The following is a 17,100-nucleotide window of genomic DNA, read 5'->3' as shown; positions in this document are numbered from 1 at the left end:
ATTTTTAGGAAAAAAAAAACCCCTACCGGAAGATAAGATCGCTAAAGATTTCTCGATATCGAGCAACTTCGTGGACCTCACCGGTGGAGAAAAGTCAAGCGGATCTCTAATCGAGCGATGCGAAACTCTACACATGGGAAATGCTTCGGAGTCTGCAAAAACTAAAAAGATTTCCCCTTCTTGGATCCACTAATGGTAACCACAACATTCATACCTTAAAGTGTCGGGGAATGGGGTATACGTACTCACAAAGAAGGCTCGTACCACACGTCCGCATGTATCACCTATTCTGCCAAGTCCAACTAATTGGTCTTACATTTAATCTTTACATCGGTTAGAGAGTGTCTAAGTCCAAAGACGGCGGTACAATTAACATGCCACAAATCCGTGCCATTTATTGGGTCATCTAACAATCTTCGATGACAACGTCACTAAAAATAGATTCTGGCTAACATCATTGACACAATGCATAACCTCGGATTGACATACATTTTTACGTTCCGATTTTGTTGATTTCGTCGATCATATGTTTACATCGACGACATATACAAACGAATCTGCCGTCGAAAAAGTCTCGTCCCTAATATCATTACTTGTTATAGTTTTACTTCAAACTCTCATGTCTGCACGCCCATTATCTTTGGGATAAACTCAATCAAAGGTCATGTGTCTAGGCTTGTCGACTCTAGGTTGAGAGTATTCTTGTAACCGTTGTTGTGGCCATATATCCCGATCTTCATTCTTCAACAAAAAAAAAATTACTTCTTTATTTATTTCATATATTTCATAACCGGAACAAGTGGCCACGTGGCGAAGAGCCGACATCGAGGTGCCAAACCTTCCCATCGATGTGAGCGCTTAGGGAAGATCAGCCTGATCTTTCGAAGTGCTAAGGTCAAGTCAAACTCATCACCTCTCTTCCCTCGACTAACGTTATTGGCCACATTTAAGGTTTCTAGGCACCAAATACTATTAATTTATTACTTGGGTCTCATTTAAGTTTTCATTTTCTTCAGACAAAAATATCATTGTGTTTCAAATCTGGTCAACAGTTATTCAAATCTGATTAATAGTTATTAAAATCTAGTCAACACTTTTTGAAATCTGGTTACCATTTTTGAAATATGGTTAACAGTTTGGTAAACATTATTGAAATCTGTTTCATAGTAATTGAAATCAGGTTCAAAATATTGATATATTGAAATATGAGTAATAGTTATTGAAATCTAGTTAACAGTTGAAATCTGATCAACAATTATTGAAATCTAGTTAACAGTTATTAAGGGTAAAATGAACAGTTCAACAACCAAAACGATTATTTATGAAAAATAAAAAGTTCAACGGTTAATATTAAAAAAATACAAAAATGACTATTGGCGGTTATTTCCACTACAAAAATAAATAGTGGTGTAGAAATTTTTCCTCCTATAACACTTGAAATTTACCCTGCAAACTCAATCCAGTCTAATGCATTCATTTACCACATACTCTACGGCTACTTCATTATTGTCTCTTTGACCACCACAAATTCCTCTCTCTTAAACCAAATGAAAGAAAATTAAATAAACGAAAAGAAAGAAAACAAAAGACATATAGTGTATTGTATGTATTTGGCATTGACCCCGATAACATAAGTACAAGTAGCAGTAGGTCAGTAGTCGCTATAGATGGAGCGCGATCGAGCTCCTCTACAAAAAACCCCCCCATCATTCTCTCTCTCTCAAATACAACACACACAGCATTACGCCTCAATTAGGAAAGAACAATGTCTTCCAGTTCAGACCAATCAACACCCAACACTAATATAGAAATACCCTCATCCTCATCCTCATCTACACTGACTTCATCATCATCATCTTCTTCTTCTTTACGCTCGTTGTCAGTATCCTCAAAACAGAAGAAGCCGAATAGGGCAGAGACGGCGTTGAAAGTGAGCAATAACACAGTGAATAAGAAGAAGAAGAAGAAGAAGGCAACGACGAAGGAGGAACAGGGATCAGTAGAGTACAGAGGGGTAAGGATGAGGAGCTGGGGGAAGTGGGTGTCGGAGATAAGAGAGCCAAGGAAGAAGTCCAGAATATGGCTCGGAACCTTCCAGACCGCTGACATGGCGGCCCGGGCCCACGACGTGGCCGCCGCCGCCATTAAGGGCCCCACCGCCGTCCTCAACTTCCCACACCTGGCCGGCTCCCTCCCCCGCCCCCTCTCCCTCTCCCCCCGCCACGTCCAGCTCGCCGCCGCCCAGGCCGCCAACTCCTTCCATGGACACTCCGGCGTTGACTCCGGCGACGACTCCGGTGACCTCCCCGAGATCATCCAGCTCCCAGACCTCGACTCCCCCGACCACCACCACCATCAAGAGTTCGTCTTCCTTGACGACCCCCTCGGACCGGAATGCGATGATGATCACTTCATGATGACCAGCACGTGTGATATGTTTTCTCATGATCGGATTCTCAACCTCGATACTCTACTGCTTTGGAGTAATTAATTAATTCAGTAATACCTATTAATCTATACATATATGTCGGTCTGTACTGTACCTTTTTTTTTTCTTTTTTCTCCTTCTTTTCTTTACGCTAACATCAGCAATCGGTACTGTGTTTTTACATTATATACAATAATGAGTGATCAATTCAATTCTAAACATGTTAGTTTGATTAGTATGGTATATAAGTTACATGTGTTGAATGATACCATATGTACATGTGGAATTAATCACATGGCTAAGCTTTGTTTTGTGTGGCGTTGTCCTGTCGTTGAAACTTATTTTTCTAAGAAAGCTCATTTTATTTTATTTTATTTCATATTTTTATATAGGAAAAATGGTACAAAATAGCCATTCGAAACTTATTGATTAGCAAAATAGTCAATGTTTCAACTTTTCAGCAAAGTATTTAAATTTACCTTTTCAAAAAAAAATTTGACAGCCAATATTAAATTTTTTTGACGATAATTATAAGCAATTTATCACTTTCAAAAAAATTAATCTTGGGTTTAAATTTTTTTTTAAACCAACTTGCTGCACATTTTGGCTATTTCACTCAATTAAGACAAACATTGACTATTTTACAAATTCATAACTTTAAATTGACTATTTAACTACATCATCATTTTATATATATTGCATAACGCATAGGAGACCTCGCGTTTATGTCCATGTTTGTGAGCATATGCAATTATTCTCATTGACTAGTATTGACTAGTGATGACAATTTTACCCATATATCGCAAGACTTTACTTATCATGAGTAAAGTTTCACACGAATAAATGAGTAATAGGTACAATATGAAGATTACTCATTAAAATTATATGGATATGAATGAAATTCGATTTTTAAGTACTTTACTCATGATCCTACTCATATCTTAACCGTTAAAATTATTGTCATATAAATGAATTTTAAGCAAATAGATTTATTTTTTATTAATAAATATAATATTAAATGAGTAAAACATATTCATAGGTTATTTTGTAATCTCTTTAGTTTTACTCAGTCTAAGATTAAATGAGTAAAACATATTCATAGATTAAAGTATAATTTTAAAAAAATTCATAGGATCTTATTTTGCAGAACCTTAATCAGACTCTATACATTGTCATTCCTAGGATTGATTCTGTTTTACAAGTATCTGATTTTTAGGTGGGTAATAGTTTTTTTTTTAGTTAACGCGTAATATTTTGTTGTTTAGATATGAACACTTTTATAAAATACTATAACACAAAAATAAAAATGGTCCTTTTGAGATTTTGGATATTCGGCTTTCCTTTATTCAAAATAAAATATCACCTTTACAGAGTCTATTATTATAATAAAAAAAACCAATTTTATTATCATGCAGTTATGTTTAGGGCTAAGAGAAAAATGCTGGTTCATTCGACGTTGCTTGAATATTTGAGCTTAAAAGGACGGTTAAAAAATATTGAACAAATTTATGGATTATGTCGGAAAATGTAACGTATACAAAAATACATAATAATGTGCTTAAATATCCTGACGTTAATTAACCGTTATTTAGAGTAGACCTTGTCGACGCTCTTCGCCCACAAATTCTCCTCGTTGTAGATAATGGAAAGCGATGTAGTGAATTGTGCCGTTAGAGAGAAGAACCAAAGGTATATTTAAATGTATTGGCTTCATACGATTTGTGCCGTTGGCATTTGGCACGAGTGTTTGAAAGTGACTCCACATACGCGAGGACAATATGTCAAATAGGAGCCAAGTTGTACAAGATTTCATTAATGCCATTTCCAAAGACCTTTATCAAAAGAATGAAAAGAAAGTTCAATTGCCCATGTTTTTCTCCAAACTTTCCTATGCTTATCTTATTTTAGTTTGGTGTGACTTCTAAATAATAAAAAATATATATATCCATGTTTTTCTCCAAACTTTCCTATGCTTATCTTATTTTAGTTTGGTGTGACTTCTAAATAATAATATTGTTAGGTTTCTTGTTAAAAAACAAAAAAACAAAAAATTAATTTGACAAAAACCTTGCGTAGATTATGCAATTGTTTAGCCACTAGAAACAAGTTATTCGACGCTTTAGCAAAATTTCACAACAACATTACATTTCTTCTTAATGCTCGGAAATCAAGTCAACACTAAAGAGCCATCGACGGTTCAACCCAGGGTCGCATCCTAAGATTACACGTAAGTTGATGTCGTCGATTGAAGTGAGATAGTCTCACATTGGTTGTATGTGTGAATGAACATGTGTTTATATATCGGTTAGACTTCTCCACTTGACACCAACTGATTTTAATTTGGACTTTAACATGGTATCAAAGCCTTGTACATTCACACAACTTGAATTTGGCTCGGCCCATGCGAAGCGTGGGGAGGATTATAACTCAGCCTGGTCACGCTACGTGTGAGGGAGAGTATTGAAGTGGGATAGTCCCACATTGATTGTGTGTGTGAATTGACATGTGTTTATCTATCGGTTGGACCTCTCTACTTGACACCAATTGGTTTTAAGTTTGACTTTAACATCGTCAAACACCTGAGATCAGACCTCTAAAAGATGATCGAGAGTCTGATTCTGACTGTCACCTGTGAGAGGAAACAAACGTGAACTAGAGGGACTCGGAAGGTTTTCCTTCTTCGGGAACTCCGACGCTCAACATTAGTATTAGTGTAATGTGAACGTGTATGGAGCGAACGTCCTCTTAACTCGGGAGCGTTTAGAGTAGTTTATGAAGGTTAAGAGAGTTTGAGAGATTTTGGGCTTTCTGGGATAAGATTTGACTTACGGAATGAAGGGTAGGAGTCCATATTTATAGGTGGACGGGGCGGGGCCTGAACATTGATGGGCGAGGCCTTCAGTGCTCGAGGCGAGGTCTTGAGTTTTTCGGGCAGGGCCTTCTTGGAGGGTCGCTGATGCCTGCCCCCTTAGGTTGGGCCTCGTTCGTGTCTTGGGAGGCCTACTCCGTCGAGTTAGGCCTCGCATGTTCCTTTGGCGAGGCTTCTCGGTCGTCCAGGTCCTACTAGAAGCCCACGATGCCTAACCTTTGGGCTGGGTCTTGCCAGTGGCTTGCGAGGTCTACCGGTGTCTCACCCAGGGTTGGTCGGAAATCGGCCTTGTTGCGACGAAGAATGATTGCCTTCCTCAGATTCCGTCATCCTTTTTCCTTTTTTCGGGGGTCGATTTTGACCCCATAACATTAACCCTCTAGCTTCGCGGGAGTCTTTGGCTGTCGTGAAGATTGCCTGGGAGATTCTTGTTACTGCGCAGACCAGAGTTTCGGTTATCTCCGGTAGATTTTGCGTTTATGCGAGGTGTTTTAATGACTCTCGTTACCTCCGAAATTGCTCATGAGTCGCTGGGTACTTAGAAGTGTTCACGTCTTAAGAATCTTGCCACTCATTTAACCATGTAGTATTATCGAGGCTGACATTATTTTATCGGTTCTTGTGAGTTACTATTCTGCAGAGTTTTTTACTTAGCCATTCGGCGCTTCACGTGACTCGTGAGTTCGTAAGTTGAACCTTTGTGCGGTCGGTCTTACATGTATAGGCATTTATGTATTTGACGGTTTGGCTTATAATTCGTGTTTTAGGTGCGTGTAGTGTTTACAATTTTCGAATTCCTTTTGCTCATTACTTCGAAATTTGATTACACTTTGGGGAAACGATTCATTGGTTGTATTGACGGAGATGCTCTGCATTCCACGGGTGGACAAATTCGACCCCGTCCATGGTTTCCAACTTGTTAGTGTCATCGTGTATGACCTTGTGAACTTTGTATGGTCCTTCCCAATTAGGATCATATACGCTTGCCCCGGGGATTTGGGTATTTTGGAATACCTTGCGTAGGACCGAGCTTCCTTCTGTGAACTTGCGGAGTTTCACCTTCGAATTATAGTGTTGCTCTACTATCCGCTTTTGAGCTGCGAGTCAGGTGAAAGCCTTGGTCCACTTTTGAAGTGGTCTATCTTAAGCCACTTGAGTGATCTTGAGCGAGCCTTCAATTTTCATAGAGAGGTAACAAAATCTTTAAAGAAGTTCAGACATACCCGTTTAGCCGTAAGAATTTTTCTTAAGAGGCTGAACCAATCCACCTGCTTCCCCTTAGGAACCAAGGCATCATCAAGATGAAAGATTCCATATTCTCTCGAAAGAGATTCCTACAAACTTTCAATCATCTCGTTCTTCACAATATGGATAAATCAACAACATTCCAAGACACTAGAGAAAAGTTATATATCTTATTAGACAGATAGCCTGAAGTGAAAAAAATAATATGACCTTTTTTTTCTTCATGATTTGTGGTGTCGGCCCGTCACGGACCGCCAGGGACAAAATGGTCATAACCAACTACGCTCGCTAAGTTGGGCGACCTCGATCGAGCACGACGCGATCCGACAAACCACGCATGAGCAAACTCGCTCGAGGGCCCTAAGGTAGTTGTGGTTGAGAGGCCATGGCCGGCCAGCCATGGGCTAGGCCACCCGACCTCCAATGATTCATGGCCACCCGGCCATGCTCACGGCCGATCGGCCATTCTTTTGAAGCCTCATGGCCGACTAGCCATGTGCATGGCCGATCGGTCACGCGCATGGCCGCCCGCCCGGCCACCACCCATCGAAGGCTCATGGCCGACCAACCATGTGCATGGCCGGTCGGCCACGATCTATCGAAGGCTCATGGTCGACCGGCTGTGCGCATGGCCTACCGGCCACCACCCATTGAAGACTCATGGCTGACCGGTCACACGTATGATCGGCCGACCACCGTCTGCTGAAGTCTCATGGCCAATCGGCCACGCCCATAGCCGACTGGCCATCGACAATTAAGGCTCAGTGGCTGACCGGCCATGTACACGGCCGGTCGCTCATCTCCAAAACACTCCTCCCGAACCCTATTGAAATTCTTATTAGTCTCACAAAGACAAGATGCCGCACACAATGTGTTGACAATGTGTCCGACAACTTGCTTGATCACATATAATGGATAATCAACAAACAATGCGATAAATAAGCGACACACAATATGGTTTCCCAGTTCGGTGCATATCACCTATGGCTGTGGGCACTCTACCAGTGGAAATGATTTCACTATATAGTAGTCAATAGTACAAGCAAGGTCTTATATGATTACAACACAAAATCAAGGCCCTATAATCTATTACCACAAGTGAATACCTAGACCAGGGACTCCCCCTGAATTTGAAATCCTCCTCAATTCCACTCTTTGAGTAAACACCTATGACTTCAGTCTTCAAAAGCACGTGAGTCTTTAGTCACGTAAACACCTGACCCAAACCACTCAAACACTCAGTCTTCTCCAATAGTATTTGGTGAATAACACCGCTCTTATCAAAACACAAAGCCTCATAATCCCCCGGTCTTGCACGTCTAGGAGCTCTAAGTATTTTGAAAAAACGTCGAGGCTGCTAAGAGGGAAGCGCATGGCTTTTATAGTAGCTATACAAACCTGGAAGTGTATCTAGGGTTTCCTTACCAATTCTCGCAAGAATATCATGCAATAAAGTCACCAGCGAGGCAATCTAGCAAAATCGGAAATTTGCCAGAAATATTGTCTGCGCACAGGAGGAAGGATGTCTTACCAGAAACTAGAGCATGAAGATCGACATCTTTCCATACAACTTGCACTAAAAAATAAAGCCAACTTATAACGTAACAACAATCTCCCTCTTTGGCTATTTTTTAGGCAAGCACTTCCAGAGCAGTTCTCAAACAAGCGTCATGACCAGAAAAGAGCGTCAAAATGAATGACCTCGTGTCCGCGTCAAGACCAGAAAGAGTGTCAAAATAAATGACCTCGTGTCAAAATAAATGACCCTCATGACGCCTCTCCCCCTGATTGCCTCAAAAACATACCAAAGGCAAGGATCGACCAAGACAGATGGAGGAAAAACAGCAAACAGTCTGAGCATATACAAGAGAACTGAAGCAAGCAACAGATATTCCAAAAACAACATAGTCTTTGAACAATTAGAGAATCAACTGAATTTAAACACACACAAGCTGTAAAAGGGTTCCAGCCAAAGCACACAACATCAACAAGCAAGAAAAAAATAAAGTACAAGGGTTACAGACCATAGACAAAAGGGACTAATAGGCAGCAGTTTGGGCAGAGTCATCATCACTCTCATCACCTAGGCCATCTGAGTCACTGTTACCGTTCCCTTCATTGTCTTCATCACCTTCAGAAACTGCAACATCATTATTTTGACCAGATCGAGTGGTGGCTACATCATCATTACCAGAAGAAGCATTTAAGTCGCGAACAAGACCTTCGCATATGGACTTCCAGCGAGAGAGAGTCTCGATGGTCTTCTTGAGGATGTCAATCTCCTCATGAGCTCTTTCAAAACGTTCCTTTGAACTTCTTCAGAAACAGGACCCATCTTCAACATGCTTCCAAAGGCGACAGATGTCGCAACAGATGGTCTGACAAGGTCACGAGCATGCTTCCCTTTGAAAAGCTTGTGATTGATGGTAAGACACTGGGCCGTTTCCCTGCCACATCCGTGCTACACAAAATATTTGGGTTTTGTTTGAGAAGAACCCCGGAGATGAGAGAGGGAAACCCAATTAGTAGCTTCACGACATAGGACTTGGCATGTGTTCACCAAGTGATCAACAACAAAAACTCCGAAATCAAAAGACGAGCGAGTACCTATTTGGTATATCAAAAAAGCGAGCTCATACTTGATACTGGGGCCGTGAGATGAGGGAGCCCAATTTGCAATGCCAATCCGATACAGCACTAAGTATTTAGCCGTCAAATCTAAGGAGGCCATTGTCCCTTTGGAAGGCCAGATCTTTTCCATATCCCCCAAAATTTCCTTGGCAATGGTGTCCAAGGAGGGAACAAGGTCTGCAGTAACTATCTTTCCCCTCCCAAGATAGTTGTTGATTGCATCATAGGAGAAGTCAAAACAGTGACCTCTAACAAAGACCTTCCTATACCCAGGGTCATCAGGAGCATCAAAAGACGTGGATAGATTGACAATGAACTCTCTTACCAAAGAAGGGTAGTACACACCGATGTTGGTGACTGTCTTGAGCAAGTCAGCATCATGCAGGAGTACCATGACCACATCAATCTTTTGAGCCTCAGCAGACAGTTCCTTCTCAGGAAAGATGGCACGGTGATACACGAATCTCCACTTGAGAACCCCGTCTTCCTTGTGAAAAGAGACATTGTCCATGGGAGCAGCAGGGACATTCTTTGGAAGTTTTTGACCTCCCACAGATCTCTTGTTTCCAATGCCAAGAGAAATCACAGGTTCGTCTTCTTCAGCCTCAATGGGATTGTCAACTACGGGCATAGATGCCACAACAGGCTTTTTCCCTCTCTTCTTGATCAGATCAACCTTAACCTTTCTCTTCTTTTTCTTTTCCTTGATAGGAGTAGCAGACTCACTTTCCTCCATATGATCTTTCTCTTTTTCTTCCTCTTCTTCTTCCTCTTCTCAGACAGAAGAGTGGAAATACAAACGTCATCACGTCATCATCATTTTGAACTTTCTTCTTTAGAGATGTAAGAACATCATCTCCAACATCTTGCCTCCCATCAATTTTACCCTTGTCCACTTGTGCCGAGGATGTCGGGACATCCTTCACAACATCTTGTCCCAGACCCAAAATTCCCCCAATCACATCATCATGTGGGGGTTCTTGTTCATCAAGAAGAGATTCCAAAACATCATTGTTCCTAGGTTTCTCTTCAACATGTTCAGAAGGAATAGAGGAATCAGGATTACCTTGAACCATCTTGTGAGAGCTTTCAAGAGGAGATGCGCTTGTGTGGGTTTCTTCCATGGCAGCGACATTAACATCCTCTCTCTCTCTCTCTCTCTCTCTCTCTCTCTCTCTCTCTCTTCAGATGCGCTACTGGAGCTGACATCGCATGTGATGTCGGTGATTGATAGAGCAGCTTTCTTGATCATGGCCTTTCTCGTGGCGGCAAGGGAAGGGTTTACAGGTGGAACTGACGACCCAGCAATGGCACCTCCGGCCTGACCATCGACGCGGTTACCAGGTCGCATTCCACGAACCCGGACCCCGTGCTTGTTAGGAATTCTTGCCCACGAGAAGATACTTATGTAAATTCTCGTTGAAATTATTAATAAAATAAAGTTTGACATTTATTATCTATTTGAATTGAAAGCGTTATTTCTTATTTAATGAGATTTATTAAACATTCATTATTCCATAGCCTCCGTATCTAACTGAGTCACGTGCTGGACACCTGAGTTCGGGCGGTGTGCTAAAACATGGTCGATGACTGATATACGCCTGGAAAACTATATCTAAAGTCATATATGTGGAACACATAGGTGAAGGCTGATCACTATGTGGGAGCATTCTATACTTGTGGTAAGTGTACGACCTGGACAGGTCTTGGTGTAGATGTGTCGTTTAAGGACCGTTACGACACACTAACCGAAGCCACTATGATGGTCACAGTGAGACTTGATCTAAATCCTGAAATGATCATGAACACTGGGTTATGTTACTGAGCTCTTTGACTCATTCGCTAAAAGGCTATTCATGCTAATCACAGCTTATGTCTTGGGAGTTTTCTCAGAGCATAATTCGAGTGGGAAATGATTTACAGATACGGAATCCAGCCTTCTTGAAAGAAGGTTAATGTTCTCTCACCTAAGGGTTGATTCCAGAACCGATCGATTGCGCGCACTTTCGAAGTAAGTAACGTTCGAAAGAATCTTTCGCTGAGGAAGCAACAATTCTTAGGGCTGATATGTATCAAAAGAAGTATAACGGAAAAATTGACTTCTCTTGACACGGGTTGAACCTGGAGGATCTTGATCACGAACTGACTATATCAGTGGACACTCGTCACGATGAGTAAATATAATTCTAGTATAAAGTAGAGTTCAGTCTTGGCTTACAAGGTGGAGTATTTGACCAAGATCAGACGAATCGATGGACAAAAGAGAAAGGACTATTTCGTCTTTTTCATCGGATTTGTTAAGCTCCTATTACTAGTTCCATAGTCCCCGATTCGGCTCTGATAAAGGCGGATAAGAACTTTCGTATAATAATGTTTATCATTATTAATCTCACTTGCTGTAATTGTGATTGACAGCATTAATTCTGGAAAACGGGTATTCGCAGAATTAAATAAATATTTATGGTAGAATTGTTTATTTATTGTTTGATCAAGTAAATAAACAATTATTAATTATTTGTTTATTGTTGGACCAAGTAAATAAATGATTAATTGGGTTTTAAGCAATTGGGCCTTGCACACATGGAAAAATCGAATTGGGAATTTCGGCATAAGGACTTACGCAAATCCCCTTGGCCGTGTGCCTCCAAATCCGATTTTTTCAATATTGGTATTTACCAATATTTTCTCTTTAGTTGTTTAAATAAAGGAGAGAGAAAAATATAAGATATTGTCCTATATTTTCTCCTTATTTAAAGGAAAGTATTTAGGAGAATATTTAGGAGAATAATATATTCTCCTTTATTATCTCACTAAATAAAATATTCTCTATTTAAATAAAAGAATAATATCCCATAGATATTGATCTGATGGATGAGAGAAAAAGGTGGATTCACTAGATGAGATCCAATGGCCTAGATTTAATCCACTAGTGTGAACACAATAAAAGGAAATAAAATATTCTGGAAGATTCCATGAATATCTCCTTTTTACTACTATAAATAGGGGTTCATGAGAAGGCAAAAATAAGCAATTATTTTAAGCAAATTTTGAGAGAAATTTCGTGCAACCTAGCCTCCTCTTGGCCGTGCACTTCTGCCTCCCCTCCCCTCGGAAATTCGTTTCCATTCTTAGTAAAATAAGAGAGAGATCTCGAGACACCTAGTTTCGTGATCTAGTGAGATAAAGATTGTGCCCACTCATCTTTCTTATTCGTCTCGGAGATTACGTTTCGGAAGACTAAGGTGTCATCACATCGAGTCCTTGAAGAAGGAGTTCTTTGTTGGATCGTGTGGAAGCTTGTACGTTCAAGACGAAGACGGATTGTGAAAGCTTTCAGTTCGTGAACCGAAAATCAATGTAAGTACTTGTTTACTCTTGTTTCGGTTGCTTGACTTATATGCTCTCTTATATTTTTTAATTAACGTAAATCTAGATCTTGTCATATAATCATTGAATTAATTACCTTATGATTAGCGTAATTAATTATTTTTTCCCCATTTATATGGTTATATGGGGAATCATCCCCGACAAGTGGTATCAGAGCTAGTCGATTTACTTAATTAATTGATTCGTTCATGTGATTAAATTTAACATGGTTTGAATGAATTTATATTTTGATATGAAGTTCATGCAATTCAATATATGATTATGTGAATTGTGATTTGTGGTTGATCGTAGATTTTTTTATTCTCGTTTTTCTAGATTTTTTTGTACACCCGAAATTCAAAGGGTATAGGTTTTTTGTAAATCTTTTATTATTATTATTATTGTTGTAATCCGACGAGCGACGTTCATAATCACGACGATCGGTGAGAGATGAGACGGACATACAACGAAGAAGCATGACGGACGAAGAAAGCCTTAACGACTACGCCAAAAGAAAACTTGTCACAAAATTTTTGTGACAAGTTTCGGCCATCCTCTTCTTGCAAGGCCGCGTCCTCGTGGCGGCGGCGGTCCGGTGCAGCCTCAAGTCTAAACTTGACCTAGGTCAAGATTAGAGGATTCGTCCGGGCCTCAGCCCGGAAACCCTAGTGGGCCCACGGGCCCACTCATAAAAAAAAACTTAGAAAAATTAAATAATTTGATATTGATTTATTTTTCTATAGGACATAAGAATGGGCCTAATTGAATCCATGGGTCAATATGATTGGGCTCATCTTGATTTATTTTTAAAGAGTCAATTAGGATACGATCAACACAAATCAAACCATGCTTGCTATGCTTATTTATTTAATTTCTTTGCCATGCTTGTATGCTATAACTTAGATCGTGTATCGTATGTTATTATGGTTGTCATGGGCTTTCATTCATTAAAATTGTCTAATTGGATTAGGATAGTTAAATAATGAATGAGTTGAACGGATCGGAGAGCTTTGTCACCAAGCCGATAAGAGGCTAAGCTGAGAGGTATTTAAGAAGACCTAGTGTCTCACCTTCTCTACTGGGAGCTTTTCCGTGAAGGAATACTATTAGGATAATCAAGACTAGAATGTCACAATTTCCTAATGACTAAGCTATATCGAAACTTATTGTTTTTAAGGGTAGCGTAGAATCACTCGAGCTTTTAATATGATTTAGTAAACACGAGTGTATCACCTAGATTAAAGTTAATGCTAGGAAATTAAAATATTAAAAGTATATTGAGTCTTAGGCCTCCAACATTGACACAACACCGTGAGGATGAAAAATCCCCTCGTGACCGACGGTTTTCTAAACATGGTGGTCAGTTCCATTCGGAAGGGCTTTTCTGATTCCAATACCAAGGTTGTGTCTCTGACGATAGGTGGGAGGGTTGATCCCTGCGTGTACTAGTTACGCTAGTGCGTATGGGCTAAATTTCTTTCACTGAAATGTTGGGTCGACTCATGCATGAACCAACCGGTGGTTGCTCATGTGGCCAACGATTCCTATTAAAATGGTAGTTAGTGAGCATAGTTATAAAGGTACATGTACTGTGATTGTTCACTAATCTGAGATGGTTCTCATTTTCACTAGGTGCACTCCGTTACGTCACCAGAGTGAAACGGACTGTGACTATTAGTCGAATTACCGTGGAATATAAAAAACTAGGTCTTTTAATATCTTTAGTATTTTTCCCCGTGCTTATGCATTATGTTTTTTATTTCCTAAATTTATATGATGAATGTTTTTTCTTTTCATTAGTAATTTATGTACTTGTATTTTATTAATTTCAGCATGACTTCGAATTATGATCTCTTGAAGTATATTATGGATAACAAAATGAAGTCTGGTGAATGCTCAGTTCTCTATATGAGAAACATGTCGGATTGGATGAACCTAGCTGCCTTTCGGGGCACAAAGATTGATGAGGCAACTCGGGTTGAAATCATTCTGAATTCACTCGCCGAGGAATACGCCGATTTTGTCATTTACTTTCGTGGTTTTGGCCCAGATTATAAAATGACGAAGTTTCAAAGCGAACTTCTTTCTTGGCGTGATGGTTTGGTAGAGTATGCTTACCATCAGGTGCAACCGAGTTTGGCACCACAGCCTTGTCCACCTTCACCAGAAGATTTACCATTGGAGAATGTTCTCGTAATGGAAAGGCCATCACTTATAGTGATTCCTGATAATGATGACATCAGCCCTGAGTCGTGTGAAGGTAATGTACCATTCACTCACTTACATGTATTAGAAGCATTATATGCTAGAGATTCTCTCTCGTCCTGGATAATTGATTCGGGGACAACTAATCATGTTTGTACAACCTTACAGGTGTTTGACTCGTGGGAGGAACTGAGGGGAGACGAACTACAACTTAGAGTGGGGAACGGAGAGTCCGTCACGGCTAAAGCTTTAGGAATAGTTCGACTCCGATTTGGAAATAAATATTTGATATTAGATTCAGTTTATTTTATTCCTGGGTTCTGTAGAAACCTAATTTCAGTTTCTGAATTACTTAAACAAAAATTTTCTTTATCTGTGAATGAGAAAACTATGAGTGTTTCTTTAGATGGAAGATTAATATGTGATGCCTTATTATATAATGGTTTATATGTATTAACTCCTGAAAATAAATGTTCATTTAATGCTGAAATGTTTAAAGTAGCTAAACCCACATCTAATAAGAAAATTAAACTGTCTCGTGATGAACAAACCTATTTATGGCACTTAAGACTTGGTCATATAAATATAAAGAGGCTAGAGAGGCTTTCAAGGCTTGGGCCGTTGAAACACCTTCAAGTGGGAACTCTGCCTGTTTGTGAATCCTGTATTGAAGGAAAAATGACCAAGCGATCTTTTGCTGGAAAAGGATTAAGAGCCACCGAACCTCTGCAACTTGTTCACTCTGATGTCTGTGGACCAATGAGTGAGGCTGCGAGAGGCGGTTATGAATACTTCGTCACATTTACTGACGACTATTCTAGATATGGTTTCATTTACCTAATACAACGAAAATCTGAAACTTTTAGTAAGTTCAAAGAATTTCGTGCTTGTGTTGAAAACCAATTGGGTAAGACTATTAAGACCTTTCGATCGGATCGGGGAGGCGAGTTCTTAGACAATGAGTTCACCGATTACTTGCTTGAGCATGGGATTGAGTCGCAATTATCGGCTCCTGGTAACCCTCAACAAAATGGGGTTGCTGAAAGGAGAAATAGAACTTTATTAGACATGGTAAGATCCATGATTAGCTACTCTTCACTTTCAACATCTTTCTGGGGTTATGTATTAAAGACTGCCATGTATATCTTAAATCAAGTTCCTTCAAAATCTGTATCCGAAACACCCAAAGTACTATGGAATGGAGCACCTGAAGGTTTGCGTCACTTCCGTATTTGGGGTTGTCCCGCTCATGTCTTGAAAAAGAAATCGAGCAAGCTGGAATCAAGAACAAACGTTTGTTTCTTTGTTGGTTATCCAGAAGGGACAAAAGGAGGTATATTTTATGATCCTATTGATAGGAAAACATTCGTTTCAACTCATGCTACTTTTCTTGAAGATGATTATGTTAAAAATCATAAGCCTCGAAGTACAATTATACTCGAGGAAACTGTTAGACCAACCCCGAAGACTAACGTCCAAGGGGATCCATCTCCACCTACAATTGTTGTGAGAGTGGGAGATGAAGAAGAAAACACAAACGTTCGTCCAAGTGCTACACTGCCTCGTCGTAGTGGGAGGGTCTCTAGAGAGCCCGACCGATATCTTGGTTTTGAAGCAAACGTCGTCGCCTTGGATGCGAATGACGACGACCCCGTGTCATTTAAAGACGCCATGGTCGACTTGGACAAAGAAAAATGGCTAGAAGCCATGAATCTAGAGATAGAGTCTATGCACTCGAACTCAGTCTGGACTCTTGTAGATGCACCCGAACAAATTAGACCGATTGGGTGCAAGTGGATCTATAAGAGGAAGAAAGGAGCTGATGGACAAGTTGAAACCTTTAAGGCTAGACTTGTGGCTAAGGGTTTTACCCAAAGAGAAGGAATCGACTACGTCGAAACCTTCTCTCATGTAGCCATGTTTAAATCCATCAGAATTCTTCTGGCCATTGCCGCTCATTACGATTATGAGATTTGGCAAATGGACGTAAAGACGACATTCTTGAATGGCTATCTGGAAGAAGAAATCTATATGGCTCAACCAGACGGATTCATAGAAAAGGGTCAAGAGCACAAGGTTTGCAAATTATTGAAGTCCATTTATGGACTTAAGCAAGCGTCTAGATCCTGGAACCAAAGGTTTGATGAGGTGATCAAGACATATGGTTTCGAAAAAAACCTTTCTGAGCCTTGTGTTTACAAGTACTCGAAGAAAGTAGTTGTTTTCTTAATCCTTTATGTAGACGATATCCTCCTTATAGGAAGCGATATTAAAGTAATGTCTGACATAAAGGAGTGGCTGGCAAAGCAATTCCAAATGAAGGATTTGGGGAATGCTGCCTTTGTTCTAGGAATCC

General features: G+C 40.1%; 1 protein-coding gene across 1 annotated transcript; it reads left to right on the top strand.

Annotated features, from left to right (window-relative positions):
* The first annotated feature begins 1,621 nt into the window (after positions 1-1,621).
* On the top strand, positions 1,622-2,797 carry LOC149384784 (Integrase-type DNA-binding superfamily protein). Its single transcript, XM_089625961.1, has one exon. It carries the CDS (start codon positions 1,766-1,768, stop codon positions 2,489-2,491), a length of 726 nt encoding a protein of 241 aa, XP_089482087.1. The 5' UTR covers positions 1,622-1,765; the 3' UTR covers positions 2,492-2,797.
* The last annotated feature ends 14,303 nt before the right edge of the window (positions 2,798-17,100 follow it).

Source organism: Urtica dioica, chromosome 9 (assembly GCF_054948205.1).
Source record: "Urtica dioica subsp. dioica isolate 48M chromosome 9, U.dioica_male_clone48M_v1_H2, whole genome shotgun sequence".
Classification (NCBI taxonomy): domain Eukaryota; kingdom Viridiplantae; phylum Streptophyta; class Magnoliopsida; order Rosales; family Urticaceae; genus Urtica; species Urtica dioica.
Note: the sequence above shows the minus strand (reverse complement) of the source record. Positions and strands in the feature narration are given on the sequence as shown.